At 56.6% G+C, this 19,935-nt stretch overlaps 1 protein-coding gene across 1 annotated transcript in view; it reads right to left on the bottom strand.

Moving 5' to 3' along the window:
- Positions 1–1,413: 1,413 nt before the first annotated feature.
- The window catches only part of LOC144490443 (multifunctional procollagen lysine hydroxylase and glycosyltransferase LH3-like), a 30,185-nt gene continuing 11,663 nt past the window's right edge, over positions 1,414–19,935 (bottom strand). The window contains exons 3-10 of the mRNA XM_078208186.1: positions 15,970–16,133; positions 9,039–9,151; positions 8,779–8,842; positions 6,288–6,385; positions 6,073–6,174; positions 3,683–3,814; positions 1,986–2,107; positions 1,414–1,522 (exon numbers count right to left, since the gene is read on the bottom strand). Coding sequence (XP_078064312.1) covers positions 1,414–1,522; positions 1,986–2,107; positions 3,683–3,814; positions 6,073–6,174; positions 6,288–6,385; positions 8,779–8,842; positions 9,039–9,151; positions 15,970–16,133 — 904 coding nt within the window. The remainder of the gene's footprint in view (positions 1,523–1,985; positions 2,108–3,682; positions 3,815–6,072; positions 6,175–6,287; positions 6,386–8,778; positions 8,843–9,038; positions 9,152–15,969; positions 16,134–19,935) is intronic.

Raw genomic sequence — 19,935 nt, 5'->3', positions numbered from 1 at the left:
GAGGGGAGGGGAGGGGGAGAGAGAGAGAGAACACAGAGAGCGAGGAGACAGAGAGAGAGAGGAGGGGAAAGAGAGAGAAGAGGCTGAGAGTAAGAGACAGACAGAGAGAGAGAGAGAGAGCGGAGAGAGAGAGAGAGAATAGAGAGAGGTGAAGGGGGGGAAATCCTAGGGAGGGGGTGTAGGGTCCTCCAGGCAGCTGAAGGCTGGAGGGAATGGGAGGCTAGAGTAGGTTACAGAGATAGGGAGGGGTGTAGGGGCTGGAGGAGGTTACAGAGATAGGGAGGGGGTGTAGGGGCCTGGAGGAGGTTATAGAGATAGGGAGGGGGTGTAGGGGCTGGGGGAGGTTACAGAGATAGGGAGGGGGTGTAGGGGCTGGGGGAGGTTACAGAGATAGGGAGGGGGTGTAGGGGCTGGGGGAGGTTACAGAGATAGGGAGGGGGTGTAGGGGCCTGGAGGAGGTTACAGAGATAGGGAGGGGGTGTAGGGGCTGGGGGAGGTTACAGAGATAGGGAGGGGGTGTAGGGGGGCTGGAGGAGGTTACAGAGATAGGGAGGGGGTGTAGGGGGGTTGGAGGGGGTTACAGAGATAGGGAGGGGGTGTAGGGGCCTGGAGGAGGTTACAGAGATAGGGAGGGGGTGTAGGGGCTGGGAGGAGGTTACAGAGATAGGGAGGAGTGTAGGGGCCTGGAGGAGGTTACAGAGATAGGGAGGGGGTGCAGGGGCTGGAGGAGGTTAGAGATAGGGAGGGGATGTAGGGGCTGGAGGAGGTTACAGAGATAGGGAGGGGGTGTAGGGGCTGGAGGAGGTTACAGAGATAGGGAGGGGGTGTAGGGGCTGGGGGAGGTTATAGAGATAGGGAGGGGGTGGAGGGGCTGTAGGAGGTTACAGAGATAGGGAGGGGTGTAGGGGCTGGAGGAGGTTATAGAGATAGGGAGGGGGTGGAGGGGCTGTAGGAGGTTACAGAGATAGGGAGGGGGTGTAGGGGCTGGAGGAGGTTACAGAGATAGGGAGGGGTGTCGGGGCTGGAGGAGGTTATGAAGATAGGGAGGGGGTGTCGGGGCTGGAGGAGTTACAGAGATAGGGAGGGGGTGGAGGGGCTGGAGGTGGTTACAGCGATAGGGAGGGGTGTAGGGGCTGGAGGAGGTTATGGAGATAGGGAGGGGGTGTCGGGGCTGGAGGAGGTTACAGAGATAGGGAGGGAGTGTAGGGGCTGGAGGTGGTTACAGAGATAGGGAGGGGTGTAGGGGCTGGAGGAGGTTATGGAGATAGGGAGGGGGTGTCGGCGCTGGAGGAGGTTACAGAGATAGGGAGGGGTGTAGGGGGCTGGAGGAGGTTACAGAGATAGGGAGGGAGTGATGGTCGGAGGGGCTGGAGGAGGGAGTGAGGGTGGAGGGTGAGGCAGCTGAGGTGATCCTTACTTGTTGTGTTCGATGAGTATTTGGAGGGTTTTTGAGTTGCTCAGAATCACATCAGAGTCGACGCTGAAATAATATTCACAATCCACATCCTTCCGACACAAATCCCTGGAAAATACAACAGCTAATCAGAGCAGAGACAGCACGTCCCGTGGGGAGGGGGGAGGGGGGAGAGGGAAGAGGGAGGGGGGAGAGGAGGGTGGGAGTGGAAGAGAGGAACGGAGGGAGGGGGAGAGAGCGGGGGGTTACGAGGCCATGGGGAAGGGGGGAGGGGGGAGAGGCCACGGTGGCGGGAGCGGGGAAATGGGATTGTTTAAATGCAGTCATCGATAAACCGGGATGGGGCTCAGTGAGTGACGGAAGGTGATAATCAAACCTCACAGCGGGTGAGGGTTTCAGTAGGCGATCAGCCGGCGTGGGGTTTGTGTTACAGAGGTGGGAGGAATGAGCAGTAATGGCCTGGATGTACGAACAGAGTCACGCATGTACACACACGCACGGAAAACTGCAGAGCGAGGCCTGAGTAGGCCGGAGCCTGAGTAGGCCGGAGCCTGAGCCTCGCCTGACTCACATGCCCATGTCCCTGGCTTCGCCCTCTGTCAACTCCTCCTCCGGACCAACGACTTTGATGCTGTAAAAATCTTCCTGGTGCTTCTCCCAGAACCTCTGGATGTGTTTCTCGTGGTAAACTTCCTGCTTGGCACAGAGAGAGAGAGAGGGTGAATTTATAATCAGCCAACGCGGGGCGTGAGGCGGGCAAGTGGGCACAGGCCTTGAATAGGCCCGACCTCGGCCCGAAAAGGTTCCCCATCGGCCTGCACTCCGGAGCCACGCTCACCGAACCATCGGGCCGGAGGGTGGGTCAACAAAAGCCTTCGCAAAAAAAGCCGCAACCTGCAAGACCCTAGCTGGGTTCGCCCTCCCCCTCCTCATTTAACCCTAGGTATTGGTGGGGAAGGAAGGGAGGGGAGGGGGCACCAGTGAGAATTGTGCCCCCCCCCCCCCCACACGCCTCCCCCTCCTGGATCGGCAAGACTTGGGACATCGGGCCTAGTTGACCTCTCTGGCTGTCTCCCCCACCCCCTCCCCCCCTCGTTCGTCCCAACTGAGGGCGCCTCTGACAGTGCGGCAGCCCCCCCCTCCCCCCCAGTCACCGCACTGCGAGGCTGCCACCTTCTGACTCGGAGGTCAAGGGCTCAATCGGACTGGAAGAGGCCAGAGGGAAAGGTCAGGGGGTCAAAGGATTCCCCCCCCCCACTCCCCCGCCGTTACGTCACACTCCGCACATCCCCCACCCCCCCTCCTCTCCCGCCCTCTCAGCAGGGATGGGAGGGCGAGGTTTGTGTGCGTTACGGCGCAGAGGTTGATCCCATCCTGAGACGCCGCATCCCGCAAAGAGCAATCCCTCGCTTCACAATCTGGTCAAAGTGTTTGCCAAGGCGTGAACTGTTATCATTCTCATCACAGTCAACAGAACGATGTGACACTCGCTTTCAGCGAATAATTAACAAGTTATTTACTGAACCAACCGGGAACTTTAACCGAACAAGTAACATATCGATTGAAGTAAGCTACGACTGGAACGCTGTTCAAATAAGTACAAGGTTCCTTCATTGACAAAAAAAATAGATAACAACAGAATTCAGCCAGTCCCAAATAAAGATACAACCAGGTTTGTGGCTTTGGGAAAACCTTTGGAGTTCTTCTGTTGATTCCACTGTCTGCAAAACTCTTTCTGATTTTGGGTACGCTTCGTTAGATAGGTGGAGAGTTTGCTGAAGAGATACCTTGAAGCTGGCAGGAGGCCGCTTTTTCCCTCTCTAGGTGTCGAGAGGTGGTAGTTCTTCAGTTGAGCTGCAGAGCAGGCCGCAGAGTCCCTCTTTTCCTAACTGAGATGACCTCATCAACTTTCCCACGCCCGGAATTGGTCTGAAGTTGTCAACAAGGGCAAGATTCAAATTCGACAGGTTCCTGGTGGCCGAGTGTCTTCTTTGGACTGCGAGGCTGTCGAAATTCGAAAGCCCGCCAAGCCCGTTACCAAGGCAATCCCGTTGCTCGGTCCTGGTTACCAATGTTGCAATCTGGGTACCCCGTGTGCACCGGCGTTTTAAACATCTCGGCACTGACCCAAAACCGGCTTTTCCCACATTTTGCGCAAACTCGGCTTTGGAACAGTGTGGGACAAGCGAGACCCCCCCCTCTCGCCCGTGCCCCTCCCCACCACCACCCCCTCCCCGGCCTGTGGGGGTAGTTTGGGGCCCTACGCACCCTGTTATATATAAAGAGGCTCCTCTGTTCCGCTGGGTAGTCGAGGGCGGCGAGGCGTTCCAGGAATTCGGGGAGGAAGGGGGTGGGCTGAAGGATAAAAACCCCAATCAGCACCTGAGGAAAGTCTTCATCCTGGGGAGGGGGGCGGGAGGGGGGGAGAGGGGGCAAAAAAGGAACATTTCAGACAGAGAGCCAGAGAGAGAGTTCACAGTTTCAACAGAGCAAATCCACCCCCCCCCCCGAAAATACTGACACACTCTCCCCCCGGGGAACCCCCCCCGAAAATACTGACACACTCTCCCCCCGGGGAACCCCCCCCGAAAATACTGACACACTCTCCCCCCGGGGAACCCCCCCCGAAAATACTGACACACTCTCCCCCCGGGGACCCCCCCCGAAAATACTGACACACTCTCCCCCCAGGGAACCCCCTGTAAATACTGACACACTCTCCCCCCGGGGACCCCCTGTAAATACTGACACACTCTCCCCCCGGGGACCCCCTGTAAATACTGACACACTCTCCCCCCGGGGACCCCCTGTAAATACTGACACAGTCTCTCACCCGGGGACCCCCCCGTAAATACTGACACACTCTCCCCCCGGGGACCCCCTGTAAATACTGACACACTCTCCCACCCGGGAACCCCCTGTAAATACTGACACACTCTCCCCCCGGGGACCCCCTGTAAATACTGACACACTCTCCCACCCGGGGACCCCCCCGTAAATACTGACACACTCTCCCCCCGGGGACCCCCTGTAAATACTGACACACTCTCCCCCCGGGGATCCCCCCGAAAATACTGACACACTCTCCCCCCGGGGATCCCCCCGAAAATACTGACACACTCTCCCCCCGGGGATCCCCCCGAAAATACTGACACACTCTCCCCCCGGGGATCCCCCCGAAAATACTGACACACTCTCCCCCCGGGGACCCCCTGTAAATACTGACACACTCTCCCACCCGGGGACCCCCTGTAAATACTGACACACTCTCCCCAGAGACCCCCCCCTGTAAATACTGACACACACTCTCCCCAGAGACCCCCCCCTGTAAATACTGACACACTCTCCCCCCCGGGGACCCCTGTAAATACTGACACACTCTCCCCTGGGGACCCCCTGTAAATACTGACACACTCTCCCCCGGGGACCCCCTGTAAATACTGACACACTCTCCCCCGGGGACCCTCCCTGTAAATACTGACACACTCTCCCCGGGGACCCCATGTAAATACAGACACACTCTCCCCCGGGAACGCCCTGTAAATACTGACACACTCTCCCCCGGGGACCCTCCCTGTAAATACTGACACACTCTCCCCGGGGACCCCATGTAAATACAGACACACTCTCCCCCGGGAACGCCCTGTAAATACTGACACACTCTCCCCCCGGGGACCCCCTGTAAATACTGACACACTCTCCCCCGGGGACCCCCTGTAAGTACTGACACACTCTCCCCCAGGGACCCCCTGTAAATACTGACACACTCTCTCCCTGGGAACGCCCTGTAAATACTGACACACTCTCCCCCGGGGACCCCCTGTAAATACTGACACACACTCCCCCCGGGGACCCTCTGTAAATACTGACACACTCTCCCCCCGTGGACCCCCCTGTAAATACTGACACACTCTCCCCCGGGAGACCCCTGTAAATACTGACACACTCTCCCCCGGGAACGCCCTGTAAATACTGACACACTCCCCCCGGGGACCCTCTGTAAATACTGACACACTCTCCCCCGGGGACCCCCCCTGTAAATACTGACACACTCTCCCCCCGGGGACCCCCTGTAAATACTGACACACTCTCCCCCGGGAACGCCCTGTAAATACTGACACACTCCCCCCGGGGACCCTCTGTAAATACTGACACACTCTCCCCCGGGGACCCCCTGTAAATACTGACACACTCTCCCCCCGGGGACCCTCTGTAAATACTGACACACTCTCCCCCGGGAACCCTCTGTAAATACTGACACACTCTCCCCCGGGGACCCCCCCTGTAAATACTGATACACCCCCCCGGGGACCCCTTGTGCATGCACACACACACACACACACATAGTCTCTCACACACACACACTCACACACAGGGTCACATACCCACACACACAAAAGGTGACAGACATGCGCACGGTGACACAAAGGCACACACACACACACACACGCTCACAGGGTCTCACACACACACACACGGGGTCACACACACACAGGGTCTCTCTCACACATACACACACACACACAGTGACACAAAGGCACACACACACACACACAGGGTCACACACACACACATACAGGGTGACACAAAGGCACACACACACAGGGTCTCTCACACACAGGGTGACATACTCACACACACACACACACGAGGATTACCTGTAGCTGCGTCATGTCCAGTAAATCCTCATCACAGATTCCACAGCCGGCCTCGTGATTCCAGGCGTTTGGGATATAATTTCCCAGATAGTTCAGCTGGAGCTGGGAGTTCAGAACATGGATTTAAAAACACAATCCGCACCGACCCGGCTTAATAAAAATCACCACACGCCCCGGGCTCCGCCGGGGTCGAAGGGAATGAGGGCACAGCCTACCTTGGTAGGCCCGTTGCCATGGACGACCACCGGTAACGTGTCCTGGGCGATGTTTCGCACTCTGGCCTTCCCTTTCTCGAACTTCACCACCACCTCATCTGGGAGACGGCGGCACACCGGGGGACGGGGGTTTTTTTGTTAACCGAGAGAGAGAAAGAGAGAGAGCCGATGGTGAGATACAGTCACGGCACAGCGGATACGTCTACAGCCCTCCCACCCCCACCACCCCGCCCAGTTAGGGATGGGACTAAATTGCCCCTTAGTGTCCAAAGATGTCCAGGTTAGGTGGATTGGCCATGCTAAATTGTCCCTTAGTGTCCAAAGATGTGCAGGTATGGGGGATTGGCCATGCTAAATTCACCCTTAGTGTCCAAAGATGTGCAGGTTTGGTGGATTGGCCATGCTAAATTGCCCCTTAGTGTCCAAAGATGTGCAGGTTAGGTGGATTGGCCATGCTAAATTGCCCCTTAGTGTCCAAAGATGTGCAGGTTTGGTGGATTGGCCATGCTAAATTGCCCCTTAGTGTCCAAAGATGTGTAGGTTAGGTGGATTGGCTGTGCTAAATTGTCCCTTAGTGCCCAAAGATGTGTAGGTTAGGTGGATTGGCTGTGCTAAATTGTCCCTTAGTGTCCAAAGATGTGCAGGTTAGGTGGATTGGCCATGCTAAATTGTCCCTTAGTGTCCAAAGATGTGTAGGTTAGGTGGATTGGCCATGCTAAATTGTCCCTTAGTGCCCAAAGATGTGTAGGTTAGGTGGATTGGCTGTGCTAAATTGTCCCTTAGTGCCCAAAGATGTGTAGGTTAGGTGGATTGGCCGTGCTAAATTGTCCCTTAGTGTCCAAAGATTGCTTGTGTTCACACACAGTGACACTCTGGTGTGGGGGTAGGGGGGATATTATTTAAATTGAGGGAGATTGCAGAAAGTTCGGGATGGTTGGGGGGGTCCCGTCCTCGAATTAGAAAATATTAGCAGGCAGGTACAGGCAGTAATTCGGGGGGGGGCAGGTGGAACGTAACCTCGATTGCAGAGGGACGATGGAGTATAAATGCAGGGAGGTCTTGCTGCGACTGATAACACACACACACAAAAACAGAGAAGGTGGCACGGCGGGTTAGCACCGCTGACTCACAGCGCCAGGGACCTGGGTTCGATTCCCGGCTCGGGTCACTGTGCGGAGTCTGCACGTTCTGCCCCCACCCCGTGCCTGTGTCCTTACCCTGGTTCACTCATGTCCTTTAGGGAAGGAAATCTGCCGTCTTTACCCCGGTCTGGCCTACATGTGACTCCAGGGCCCACAGCCACTGAGGTTGACTCTAACTGCCCCTCCAAGGGCAACGAGGGATGGGCAATAAATGTGGGCCCAGCCAGCGACGCCCGTGTCCCACGGATGGATAAAGAAAAAGACCTCAATCAAACAAGCCCAGGATCTCACTGAATAGAGGGATATAATTTAAGATGGACGGCAGGGGGATCTTATTGAAACTTACAGGATACTGCGAGGCCTGGATAGAGTGGACGTGGAGAGGATGTTTCCACGAGTAGGAAAAACTAGAACCAGAGGGCACAGCCTCAGGCTAAAGGGACGATCCTTTAAAACAGAGATGAGGAGGAATTTCTTCAGCCAGAGGGTGGTGAATCAGTGGAAGTCTTTGCCGCAGAAGGCTGCGGAGGCCGGGTCATTGAGTGTCTTTAAGACAGAGATAGATAGGTTCCTGATTAATAAGGGGATCGGGGGTTATGGGGAAAAGGGCAGGAGAATGGGGATGAGACCAGAGGTCGACGGATCAAAATCTTTTTCTGCTATTTTAGGGGTGGCCCAGTGGGTTAGCGCTGCTGCCTCACAGCGCCAGGGACCCGGGTTCGATTCCCGGCTTGGGGTCACTGTCGGTGCGGAGTCTGCACGTTCTCCCCGTGTCTGCGTGGGTTTCCTCCGGGTGCTCCGGTTTCCTCCCACAGTCCAAAGATGTGCAAGTTAGGTGGATTGACCATGCTAAATTGCCCCTTAGTGTCCAAAGATGTGCAGGTTAGGTGGATTGGCCATGCTAAATTGCCTCTTAGTGTCCAAAGATGTGCGGGTTAGGTGGATTGGCCATGCTAAATTGCCCCTTAGTGTCCAAAGATGTGCGGGTTAGGTGGATTGGCCATGCTAAATTGCCTCTTAGTGTCCAAAGATGTGCGGGTTAGGTGGATTGGCCATGCTAAATTGCCTCTTAGTGTCCAAAGATGTGCGGGTTAGGTGGATTGGCCATGCTAAATTGCCCCTTAGTGTCATGGGGATTAGCTAGGGTAAATTGTGGGGTTATGGGAATAGGGCCTGGGTGGGATTGTGGTCGGTGCAGACTCGATGGGCCGAGTGGCCTAATTCTGCTCCTATATCTTATGGTCTTATGGGATGGGAGGGGAATGGGAGCACTGTGCAGAGCGGGGGGAAGGGGGGAGGAGGTGTCCAGGGCAGGGTCGCAAGTGGACAGTCGAAGTTTGTCACCTTACCTAAAGCGCCGTTGAGGTTTTGGAAGATGGTAGATTGGTGGTCGAGAGCCATCTTGTATTTCTCCTGTGGGAACAAAGAGGACTCTTACGTTGCCCCCAGTTGGCAGCCATTTCCCCAACCCAAGCATCCCCCCCGCCCCCCAAACACCCTCCACCCACACACATAGGTGGGGGTTCACTCCCCAGGCCAGGGAGGGAGGGAGGGGAACCCACAAAGGGGGTGGGGTACTGGGGGGGGGGGGATTCTCCTGCTCACTTACCCGCAGGATGGCGTTGAGGTAAATCTTAGTGTAGAACAGCTGGTCGTCATCATCATCTTTGAACTTCCATTGCTGCACGATGCTGGCAATAACCGGGGCAAAGCCGATAAACCCTGCGGCAAAACACAGAGCCCGGTAAACCCCGCGGTTAAACACAGAGCCCGGTAAACCCCGCGGTTAAACACAGAGCCCGGTAAACCCTGCGGCTAAACACAGAGCCCGGTGAATCCCGCGGCTAAACACAGAGCCCGGTAAACCCTGCGGCTAAACACAGAGCCCGGTGAACCCCGCGGCTAAACACAGAGCCCGGTAAACCCCGCGGTTAGACACAGAGCCCGGTAAACCCCGCGGTTAAACACAGAGCCCGGTAAACCCCGCGGTTAAACACAGAGCCCGGTAAACCCTGCGGCTAAACACAGAGCCCGGTGAACCCCGCGGCTAAACACAGAGCCCGGTAAACCCCGCGGCTAAACACAGAGCCCGGTAAACCCCGCGGCTAAACACAGAGCCCGGTAAACCCCGCGGCTAAACACAGAGCCCGGTAAATCCCGCGGCAAAACACAGGGCCCGGTAAACCCCGCGGTTAAACACAGAGTCCGGTAAACCTCGCGGCTAAACACAGAGCCCGGTAAACCCCGCGGTTAATCACAGAGCCCGGTAAACCCCGCGGTTAAACACAGAGCCCGGTAAACCCCGCGGTTAAACACAGAGCCCGGTAAACCCCGCGGTTAAACACAGAGCCCGGTAAACCCCGTGGTTAAACACAGAGCCCGGTAAACCCCGCGGTTAAACACAGAGCCCGGTAAACCCCGCGGTTAAACACAGAGCCCGGTAAATCCCGCGGTTAAACACAGAGCCCGGTAAACCCCGCGGTTAAACACAGAGCCCGGTAAACCCCGCTGTTAAACACAGAGCCCGGTAAACCCCGCGGTTAAACACAGAGCCCGGTAAACCCCGCGGTTAAACACAGAGCCCGGTAAACCCCGCGGCTAAACACAGAGCCCGGTAAACCCCGCGGCTAAACACAGAGCCCGGAAAAACCCCGCGGTTAAACACAGAGCCCGGTAAACCCCGCGGCTAAACACAGAGCCCGGTAAATCCCGCGGCAAAACACAGGGCCCGGTAAACCCCGCGGTTAAACACAGAGTCCGGTAAACCTCGCGGCTAAACACAGAGCCCGGTAAACCCCGCGGTTAATCACAGAGCCCGGTAAACCCCGCGGTTAAACACAGAGCCCGGTAAACCCCGCGGTTAAACACAGAGCCCGGTAAACCCCGCGGTTAAACACAGAGCCCGGTAAACCCCGCGGTTAAACACAGAGCCCGGTAAACCCCGCGGTTAAACACAGAGCCCGGTAAACCCCGCGGTTAAACACAGAGCCCGGTAAACCCCGCGGTTAAACACAGAGCCCGGTAAACCCCGCTGTTAAACACAGAGCCCGGTAAACCCCGCGGTTAAACACAGAGCCCGGTAAACCCCGCGGTTAAACACAGAGCCCGGTAAACCCCGCGGTTAAACACAGAGCCCGGTAAACCCCGCGGTTAAACACAGAGCCCGGTAAACCCCGCGGTTAAACACAGAGCCCGGTAAACCCCGCGGTTAAACACAGAGCCCGGTAAACCCCGCGGTTAAACACAGAGCCCGGTAAACCCCGCTGTTAAACACAGAGCCCGGTAAACCCCGCGGTTAAACACAGAGCCCGGTAAATCCCGCGGTTAAACACAGAGCCCGGTAAACCCCGCGGTTAAACACAGAGCCCGGTAAACCCCGCGGTTAAACACAGAGCCCGGTAAACCCCGCGGCTAAACACAGAGCCCGGTAAACCCCGCGGCTAAACACAGAGCCCGGAAAAACCCCGCGGTTAAACACAGAGCCCGGTAAACCCCGCGGCTAAACACAGAGCCCGGTAAATCCCGCGGCAAAACACAGGGCCCGGTAAACCCCGCGGTTAAACACAGAGTCCGGTAAACCTCGCGGCTAAACACAGAGCCCGGTAAACCCCGCGGTTAATCACAGAGCCCGGTAAACCCCGCGGTTAAACACAGAGCCCGGTAAACCCCGCGGTTAAACACAGAGCCCGGTAAACCCCGCGGTTAAACACAGAGCCCGGTAAACCCCGTGGTTAAACACAGAGCCCGGTAAACCCCGCGGTTAAACACAGAGCCCGGTAAACCCCGCGGTTAAACACAGAGCCCGGTAAACCCCGCGGTTAAACACAGAGCCCGGTAAACCCCGCGGTTAAACACAGAGCCCGGTAAACCCCGCTGTTAAACACAGAGCCCGGTAAACCCCGCGGTTAAACACAGAGCCCGGTAAACCCCGCGGTTAAACACAGAGCCCGGTAAACCCCGCGGTTAAACACAGAGCCCGGTAAACCCCGCGGTTAAACACAGAGCCCGGTAAACCCCGCGGTTAAACACAGAGCCCTGTAAACCCCGCGGTTAAACACAGAGCCCGGTAAACCCCGCGGTTAAACACAGAGCCCGGTAAACCCCGCGGTTAAACACAGAGCCCGGTAAATGTGCACAGGGGGACACGTGCGCAGGGGGACACGCGCCCAGGGGGACGCGTGCGCAGGGGGACGCGCGCGCAATGGGACGCGCGCGCAGGGGGACGCGCGCGCAGGGGGACGCGCGCCCAGGGGGACGCGCGCCCAGGGGGACGCGCGCCCAGGGGGACGCGCGCCCAGGGGGACGCGCGCCCAGGGGGACGCGCGCCCAGGGGGACGCGTGCGCAGGGGGACACGTGCGCAGGGGGACACGTGCCCAGGGGTACACGCGCGCAGGGGGACGCGCGCGCAGGGGGACGCGCGCGCAGGGGGACGCGCGCGCAGGGGGACGCGTGCGCAGGGGGACCCGTGCGCAGGGGGGACGCGCGCGCAGGGGGGACGCGCGCGCAGGGGGGACACGCGCGCAGGGGGACACGCGCGCAGGGGAACACGTGCGCAGGGGGACACGTGCGCAGGGGGACACGTGCCCAGGGGTACACGTGCGCAGGGGGACGCGCGCGCAGGGGGACGCGCGCGCAGGGGGGACACGCGCGCAGGGGGGACACGCGCGCAGGGGGGACACGCGCGCAGGGGGGACACGCGCGCAGGGGGGACACGCGCGCAGGGGGGACACGCGCGCAGGGGGGGACACGCGCGCAGGGGGTAATACGAGTCCAATGACCTATAATCCTCTCCAAAGGGAATCGAGAGGGAGTGAAATGTGATATTTAAGATGAGCTGATGAGAAGTAGGACTGAGTGAAAGATATCCGAGACATTGAGGTGACAAAACAAAGCAGCTGGTGAACAGAGAGACAGAGAGCACAGTGCCAGATCTGAAACTTCTCATGCTCCAACCTCCCACTCTCGCCTGAAAGATTCACTATTCCCGTTTGTCCTGTGGGCTCGATCCGTGTCACCCAATCCCCACTTCCTCCTGTCTGTCCGCCCTGGTGTGTACCGGGCTAGCTGCTCCCTGGGAGGGCAACAGGTCACTGGGAACGGCCTCCAGAGATGCCTCTGGCCAGCAGTGACCAACCTGCAGCCACCTGGAACCATCTGACCGAGCGAACTTTCCTGGATGTTCCCTTTGTGACGGTCTTGACACTGACGCAGCCCCTCACATCACCAACCAATTAGATATGATTAGATTTATTGTTGTCACATGTATTGGGATACAGTGAAAAGTATTGTTTCTTGCGCGCTATACAGACAAAGCATACCGTTCATAGAGTACACAGGGGAGAAGGATTTGATTTATTATTGTCACATGTATTGGGACGCAGTGAAAAGTATTGTTTCTTGCGCACTATACAGACAAAGCATACCGTTCATAGAGAAGGAAAGGAGAGGGTGCAGAATGTAGTGTTACAGTCATAGCTAGGGTGTAGAGAAAGATCAGGAGACTAAGGAAATTCGGCATGTCAGCTACGACTCTCACCAACTTTTACAGATGCCCCATAGAAAGCATTCTTTCTGGTTGTATCACAGCTTGGTCTGGGGCTCCTGCTCTGCCCAAGACCGCAAGGAACTACAAAGGGTCGTGAATGTAGCCCAATCCATCACGCAAACCCAGCCTCCCATCCATTGACTCTGTCTACACTTCCCGCTGCCTCGGGGAAAAGCAGCCAGCATAATCAAGGACCCCACGCACCCCGGACATTCTCTCTTCCACCTTCTTCCGTCGGGAACAAGATACAAAAGTCTGAGGTCACGTACCAACCGACTCAAGAACAGCTTCTTCCCTGCTGCTGTCAGACTTTTGAATGGACCTACCTCGCATTAAGTTGATCTTTCTCTGCACCCTAGCTATGACTATAACACTACATTCTGCACCCTCTCCTTTCCTTCTCCCCTCCGTACTCTATGAACGGTATGCTTTGTCTGTATAGTGCGCAAGAAACAATACTTTTCACTGAGTCCCAATACATGTGACAATAATAAATCAAATCAAATCAAAAATCGAATCCTACCACGGCAGGTGGTGAAATTTCAATCCAATAAAATTCAGGAATTAAAAATCTAATGATGACCATGTGACGGGCGGCACAGCGGGTTGGCGCTGCCGACTCACAGCGCCAGGGACCCGGGTTCGATTCCCGGCTTGGGTCACTGTCTGTGCGGAGTCTGCACGTTCTCCCCGTGTCTGCGTGGGTTTCCTCCGGGTGCTCCGGTTTCCTCCCACAGTCCGAAAGACCGTGCTGGTTAGGGTGCATCGGCCGGGCTAAATTCTCCCTCAGTGTTACCCGAACAGGAGTGCGGCGACTAGGGGGATTGTCACAGTAACTTCATTGCAGTGTTAATGTCAACCTTACTTGTGACTAATAAATAAACTTTAAAACTTTAAACCTGTGCCCCCGAGTAATTGTCTCTTCCACCCTGGGGAAAAAGCCTCTGATTATCCACCATCTAACGCCTCTCATCACTTTGGGATTAAGAATCTACTGATGACCCATTGTCGGAAAAACCCATCTGGTTCCCTTTAGGGAAGGAAATCTGCCGTCCTTACCCCGGTCTGGCCTACATGTGACTCCAGAGCCACAGCCAATGTGGTTGACTCTCAACTGCCCTCCAAGGGGCAACTAGGGATGGGCAATAAATGCTGGGCCCAGCCAGCGACGCCCATGTCCCACGAATGAATTTTTAAAAAGGTTTAAATTAAGTCGTAAATCATGTTCAAGACTGAGACAGACAGATTTTTAAGCAGTGAGGGAAACGAGGGTTATGGGGATAAGGCGGGAAAGTGGGGTTGAGGATTATCGCTCAGGCATGAAGTCTTTTTTAATTTATTTATGAGTGTCACAAGTCGGCTTGCATTAACACTGCAATGAAGTTACTGTGAAAATCCCCCAGTCGCCACACTCCGGGCGCCTGTTCGGGTAACACTGAGGGAGAATTTAGCACGGCCGATGCACCCTAACCAGCACATCTTTCGGACTCCCCGTGGGAGCTAGTTCCACATTCCCCCCACTCCCTGTGGGAGCAAGTTCCACATTCCCCCCACTCCCCCGTGGGAGCGAGTTCCACATTCCCCCCACTCCCCCGTGGGAGCGAGTCCCACATTCCCCCCACTCCCCCGTGGGAGCGAGTCCCACATTCTCCCCCACTCCCCGTGGGAGCGAGTTCCACATTCCCCCCACTCCCCCGTGGGAGCGAGTCCCACATTCCCCCCACTCCCCGTGGGAGCTAGTTCCACATTCCCCCCACTCCCCCGTGGAAGCGAGTCCCACATTCCCCCCACTCCCCCGTGGGAGCTAGTTCCACATTCCCCCCACTCCCCGTGGGAGCGAGTCCCACATTCTCCCCACTCCCCGTGGGAGTGAGTCCCACATTCCCCCCACTCCCCGTGGAAGCGAGTCCCACATTCTCCCTCACTCCCCGTGGGAGCGAGTCCCACATTCCCCCCACTCCCCGTGGAAGCGAGTCCCACATTCTCCCCCACTCCCCGTGGGAGCGAGTCCCACATTCTCCCCCACTCCCCGTGGGAGCGAGTTCCACATTCTCCCCCACTCCCCCGTGGGAGCGAGTCCCACATTCTCCCCCACTCCCCGTGGGAGCTAGTTCCACATTCCCCCCACTCCCCCGTGGAAGCGAGTCCCACATTCTCCCCACTCCCCATGGGAGTGAGTCCCACATTCCCCCCCACTCCCCCGTGGGAGCGAGTCCCACATTCTCCCCCACTCCCCGTGGGAGCGAGTCCCACATTCTCCCCCACTCCCCGTGGGAGCGAGTTCCACATTCTCCCCACTCCCCGTGGGAGCGAATCCCACATTCTCCCCACTCCCCGTGGGAGCGAGTCCCACATTCTCCCCCACTCCCCGTGGAAGCGAGTCCCACATTCTCCCCCACTCCCCGTGGGAGCGAGTCCCACATTCTCCCCCACTCCCCGTGGGAGCGAGTCCCACATTCTCCCCACTCCCCATGGGAGCGAGTCCCACATTCTCCCCACTCCCCGTGGGAGCAAGTTCCACATTCTCCCCACTCCCCATGGGAGCGAGTCCCACATTCTCCCCACTCCCCGTGGGAGCAAGTTCCACATTCTCCCCACTCCCCATGGGAGCGAGTCCCACATTCTCCCCACTCGCTGTGGGAGTGAGTCCCACATTCTCCCCCACTCCCACATAGGAGCGAGTCCCACATTCTCCCCCATGGGAGCGAGTCTCACATTCTCCCCCACTCCCCGTGGGCGAGTGTGGGAGGAAACCGGAGCACCCGGAGGAAACCCACGCCGACACGGGGAGAACGTGCAGACTCCGCACAGACAGTGACCCAAGGCCGGGAATCGAACCCGGGTCCCTGGCGCTGTGAGGCAGCGGTGCTAACCCACTGTGCCACCGTGTCGCCCCCAGTACCTTTCACAGTAACTTCATTGCAGTGTGAATGTAAGCCTTCTTGTGACAAATAGACTTCACTTTAAGTAAAAACTGAAGTTGTGAGATCTCACCTCCGGAATTGAGATACCGCTTCCCGTTCCGGACCGGTGGATATTTCTCCGCGAGCGACTGGTCAGGCCAGACGAACCCTTCCGCAGCGAAGACCACCTTGTGGTTCAACTGGACGAACTTCTTCAGCAATTCCAGGGGGGAGCCGGCAAATATAACATCGTAACTACGGAACAGGATGGAGAGAGAAGGCAGGTCACTAGGCCAAGCCATGACATCATCACCAAGGGACAAGACGTAAGGGTGACAAATATAGGACTTCCAGCACACAGAAAGGCCATTCGGCCCAGCTCCCCATGCTCGTGTATGGGTTCCACACGGGCCTCCCCCTCCCACAACCTCTTCATCCCATCCCCATCCCCATATCCCTCTCTCTCTGTCACCCGCATGTGTTTATCCAACACCCCCCCTTCAATGCGTTGATACTGATCACTTCCCCCCCCGTGGGAGCAAATCCCAAGTTCTCCCCCCACTCCCCGTGGGAGCCAGTCCCACATTCTCCCCAACTCCCCGTGGGAACGAGTCCCACATTCTCCCCGACTCCCCGTGGGAACGAGTCCCACATTCTCCCCCACTCCCCGTGGCAGCGAGTCCCACATTCTCTCCCACTCCCCGTGGGAGCGAGTCCCACATTCTCCCCCACTCCCCGTGGCAGCGAGTCCCACATTCTCTCCCACTCCCCGTGGCAGCGAGTCCCACATTCTCTCCCACTCCCCGTGGGAGCGAGTCCCACATTCTCCCCCACTCCCCGTGGCAGCGAGTCCCACATTCCCCCCACTCCCCGTGGGAGCGAGTCCCACATTCCCCCCACTCCCCGTGGGAGCGAGTCCCACATTCTCCCCCACTCCCCGTGGGAGCGAGTCCCACATTCTCCCCACTCCCCCCATGGGAGCGAGTCCCACATTCTCCCCGACTCCCCCCGTGGGAGCGAGTCTCACATTCTCCCCGACTCCCCCCATGGGAGGGCGTCCCACATTCTCTCCCCACTCCCCGTGTCAGCGAGTCCCACATTCTCCCCACTCCCCGTGGAAGCGAGTCCCACATTCTCCCCACTCCCCGTGGAAGCGAGTCCCACATTCTCCCCCACTCCCCGTGGGAGCAAGTCCCACATTCTCCCCCACTCCCCGTGGCAGTGAGTGCCACATTCTCCACTCTACCCGTGGGAGCGAGTCCCACATTCTCCCCCCACTCCCTGTGGGAGTGAATCCCACATTCTCCCCCACTCCCTGTGGGAGCGAGTCCCACATTCTCCCCCACTCCCCGTGTTTTCAATGTTAGAATTTGAGTACAGGGATAGGGATGTTTTGCTGCAATTGTACAGGGCGTTGGTGAGGCCACACCTGGAGTATTGTGTGCAGTTTTGGTCTCCTTATCTGAGGAAGGATATCCTTGCTATAGAGGGAGCGCAGCGAAGGTTTTAAAGAACAATAGACAAAGAACAATACAGCACAGGAACAGGCCCTTTGGCCCTCCAAGCCTGTGCTGCTCCCTGATCCAAACTAGACCATTCTTTTGTATCCCTCCATTCCCACTCCGTTCATATGGCTGTCTAGATAAGTCTTAAATGTTCCCAGTGTGTCCGCCTCCACCACCTTGCCCGGCAGCGCATTCCAGGCCCCCACCACCCTCTGTGTAAAATACGTCCTTCTGGTATCTGTGTTAAACCTCCCCCCCTTCACCTTGAACCTATGACCCCTCATGAACGTCACCACCGACCCGGGGAAAAGCTTCCCACCGTTCACCCTATCTATGCCTTTCATAATTTTATACACCTCTATTAGGTCACCCCTCATCCTCCGTCTTTCCAGTGAGAACAACCCCAGTTTACCCAATCTCTCCTCATAACTAAGCCCCTCCATACCAGGCAACATCCTGGTAAACCTCCTCTGCACTCTCTCCAAAGCCTCCACGTCCTTCCGGTAGTGTGGTGACCAGAACTGGACGCAGTATTCCAAATGCGGCCGAACCAACATTCTATACATCTGCAACATCAGACCCCAACTTTTATACTCTATGCCCCGTCCTATAAAGGCAAGCATGCCATATGCCTTATTCACCACCTTCTCCACCTGTGACGTCACCTTCAAGGATCTGTGGACTTGCACACCCAGGTCCCTCTGCGTATCTACACCCTTTATGGTTCTGCCATTTATCGTATAGCTCCCCCCCCTACGTTAGTTCTACCAAAATGCATCACTTCGCATTTATCTGGATTGAACTCCATCTGCCATTTCTTTGCCCAAATTTCCAGCCTATCTATATCCTTCTGTAGCCTCTGACAATGTTCCTCACTATCTGCAAGTCCAGCCATTTTTGTGTCGTCCGCAAACTTACTGATCACCCCAGTTACACCTTCTTCCAGATCGTTTATATAAATCACAAACAGCAGAGGTCCCAATACAGAGCCCTGCGGAACACCACTAGTCACAGGCCTCCAGCTGGACAAAGACCCTTCCACTACCACCCTCTGTCTTCTGTGATCAAGATGTGATGCGCATCAATTGGACACGAGGCACGAAGCTTCGGTAAAAGGCGGCTTTTATTGTCTAACGATGGAACTAACAGAACTTTAACACACTATCCCAGACTGATGAGGTCCCGCCCGAGCAGGGGGTCTTATACCTCTCCCAGGAGGCGGAGCCCGACTGGGATGTGCCACAACAGTAACAACCACAGGGGTATCAATCCCACCCTAGCCCAACAACAACATTAGAACAATCCCACAGTGGGAACCAACGATGGTTCACCACAAGATGTGGAGATGCCGGCGTTGGACTGGGGTAAACACAGTAAGAAGTTTGATGTGGCTTTTGCTACCAAATAAACCTGTTGGACTTTAACCCGGTGTCGTTAAACTTCTTTCTGTGACCAAGCCAGTTCTCCACCCATCTAGCCACCTCCCCCTTTATCCCATGAGATCCAACCTTTTGCACCAACCTACCATGAGGGACTTTGTCAAACGCTGTACTAAAGTCCATGTAGACGACATCCACGGCCCTTCCCTCGTCAACCATTCTAGTCACTTCTTCAAAAAACTCCACCAGGTTAGTGAGGCAGGAGCTCCTTCTCACAAAACCATTACTAGGCTTAGCTATCACCCTCTATCTCACTAAGTTCCATGTACTTATCTAAAAGTCTCTTAAAAGACCCTATCGAATCCGCCTCCACCACCACTACCGGCAGCCCATTCCACGCACCCACCACCCTCTGAGTGAAAAACTTACCCCTGACATCTCCTCTGTACCTACTCCCCAGCGCCTTAAACCTGTGTCCTCTTGTGGCAACCATTTCGGCCCTGGGAAAAAGCCTCTGACTGTCCACTCGATCAATACCCCTCAACATCTTATACACCTCTATCAGGTCACCCCCCTCATCCTTCGTCTCTCCAAGGAGAATAGACCGAGCTTTTTGTGTAGACAGAGTCAATGGATGGGAGGCTGGTTTGCCTGATGGATTGGGGATCGGGGCCTGGGTGGGATTGTGGTCGGTGCAGGCTCGATGGGCCGAATGGCCTCCTTCTGCGCTGTAGGGATTCTATGACTCCCTACTGCCCGCCAAGGGCAACTAGGGATGGGCAATAAATGCTGGCCCAGCCAGCGAGGCTCGGAGCCCTTAATCAATTGAAAAATGCTTTTAATTCAAGGGTTGAAACAGTTAAGGATGTAAAACCTGTTTCCACAGAACTGGGACCAAGTCTTGGGTTTCTCCTTTGGCTACAGATGTGAGCACTCTTTGTCCCTGTAACCTGGATTCGCCTCCACACAAGAACACTCCAACCCAGTCCGTTAGCATTGAATGGAAGGTTGCCATGGTTTCCAAATCCTTGAAACACTTTGGCTGGCAGGGGGCTCGAATAATTATACACAGAAATGAGGACAGTGTCGGGGGAGCTTTACTCTGTATCTAACCCCGTGCTGTACCTGTCCTGGGAGTGTTTGATGGGGGACAGTGTAGGGGGAGCTTTACCC

Source organism: Mustelus asterias, unplaced genomic scaffold (assembly GCF_964213995.1).
Source record: "Mustelus asterias unplaced genomic scaffold, sMusAst1.hap1.1 HAP1_SCAFFOLD_3285, whole genome shotgun sequence".
Taxonomy (NCBI): Eukaryota; Metazoa; Chordata; class Chondrichthyes; order Carcharhiniformes; family Triakidae; genus Mustelus; species Mustelus asterias.
Note: the sequence above shows the minus strand (reverse complement) of the source record. Positions and strands in the feature narration are given on the sequence as shown.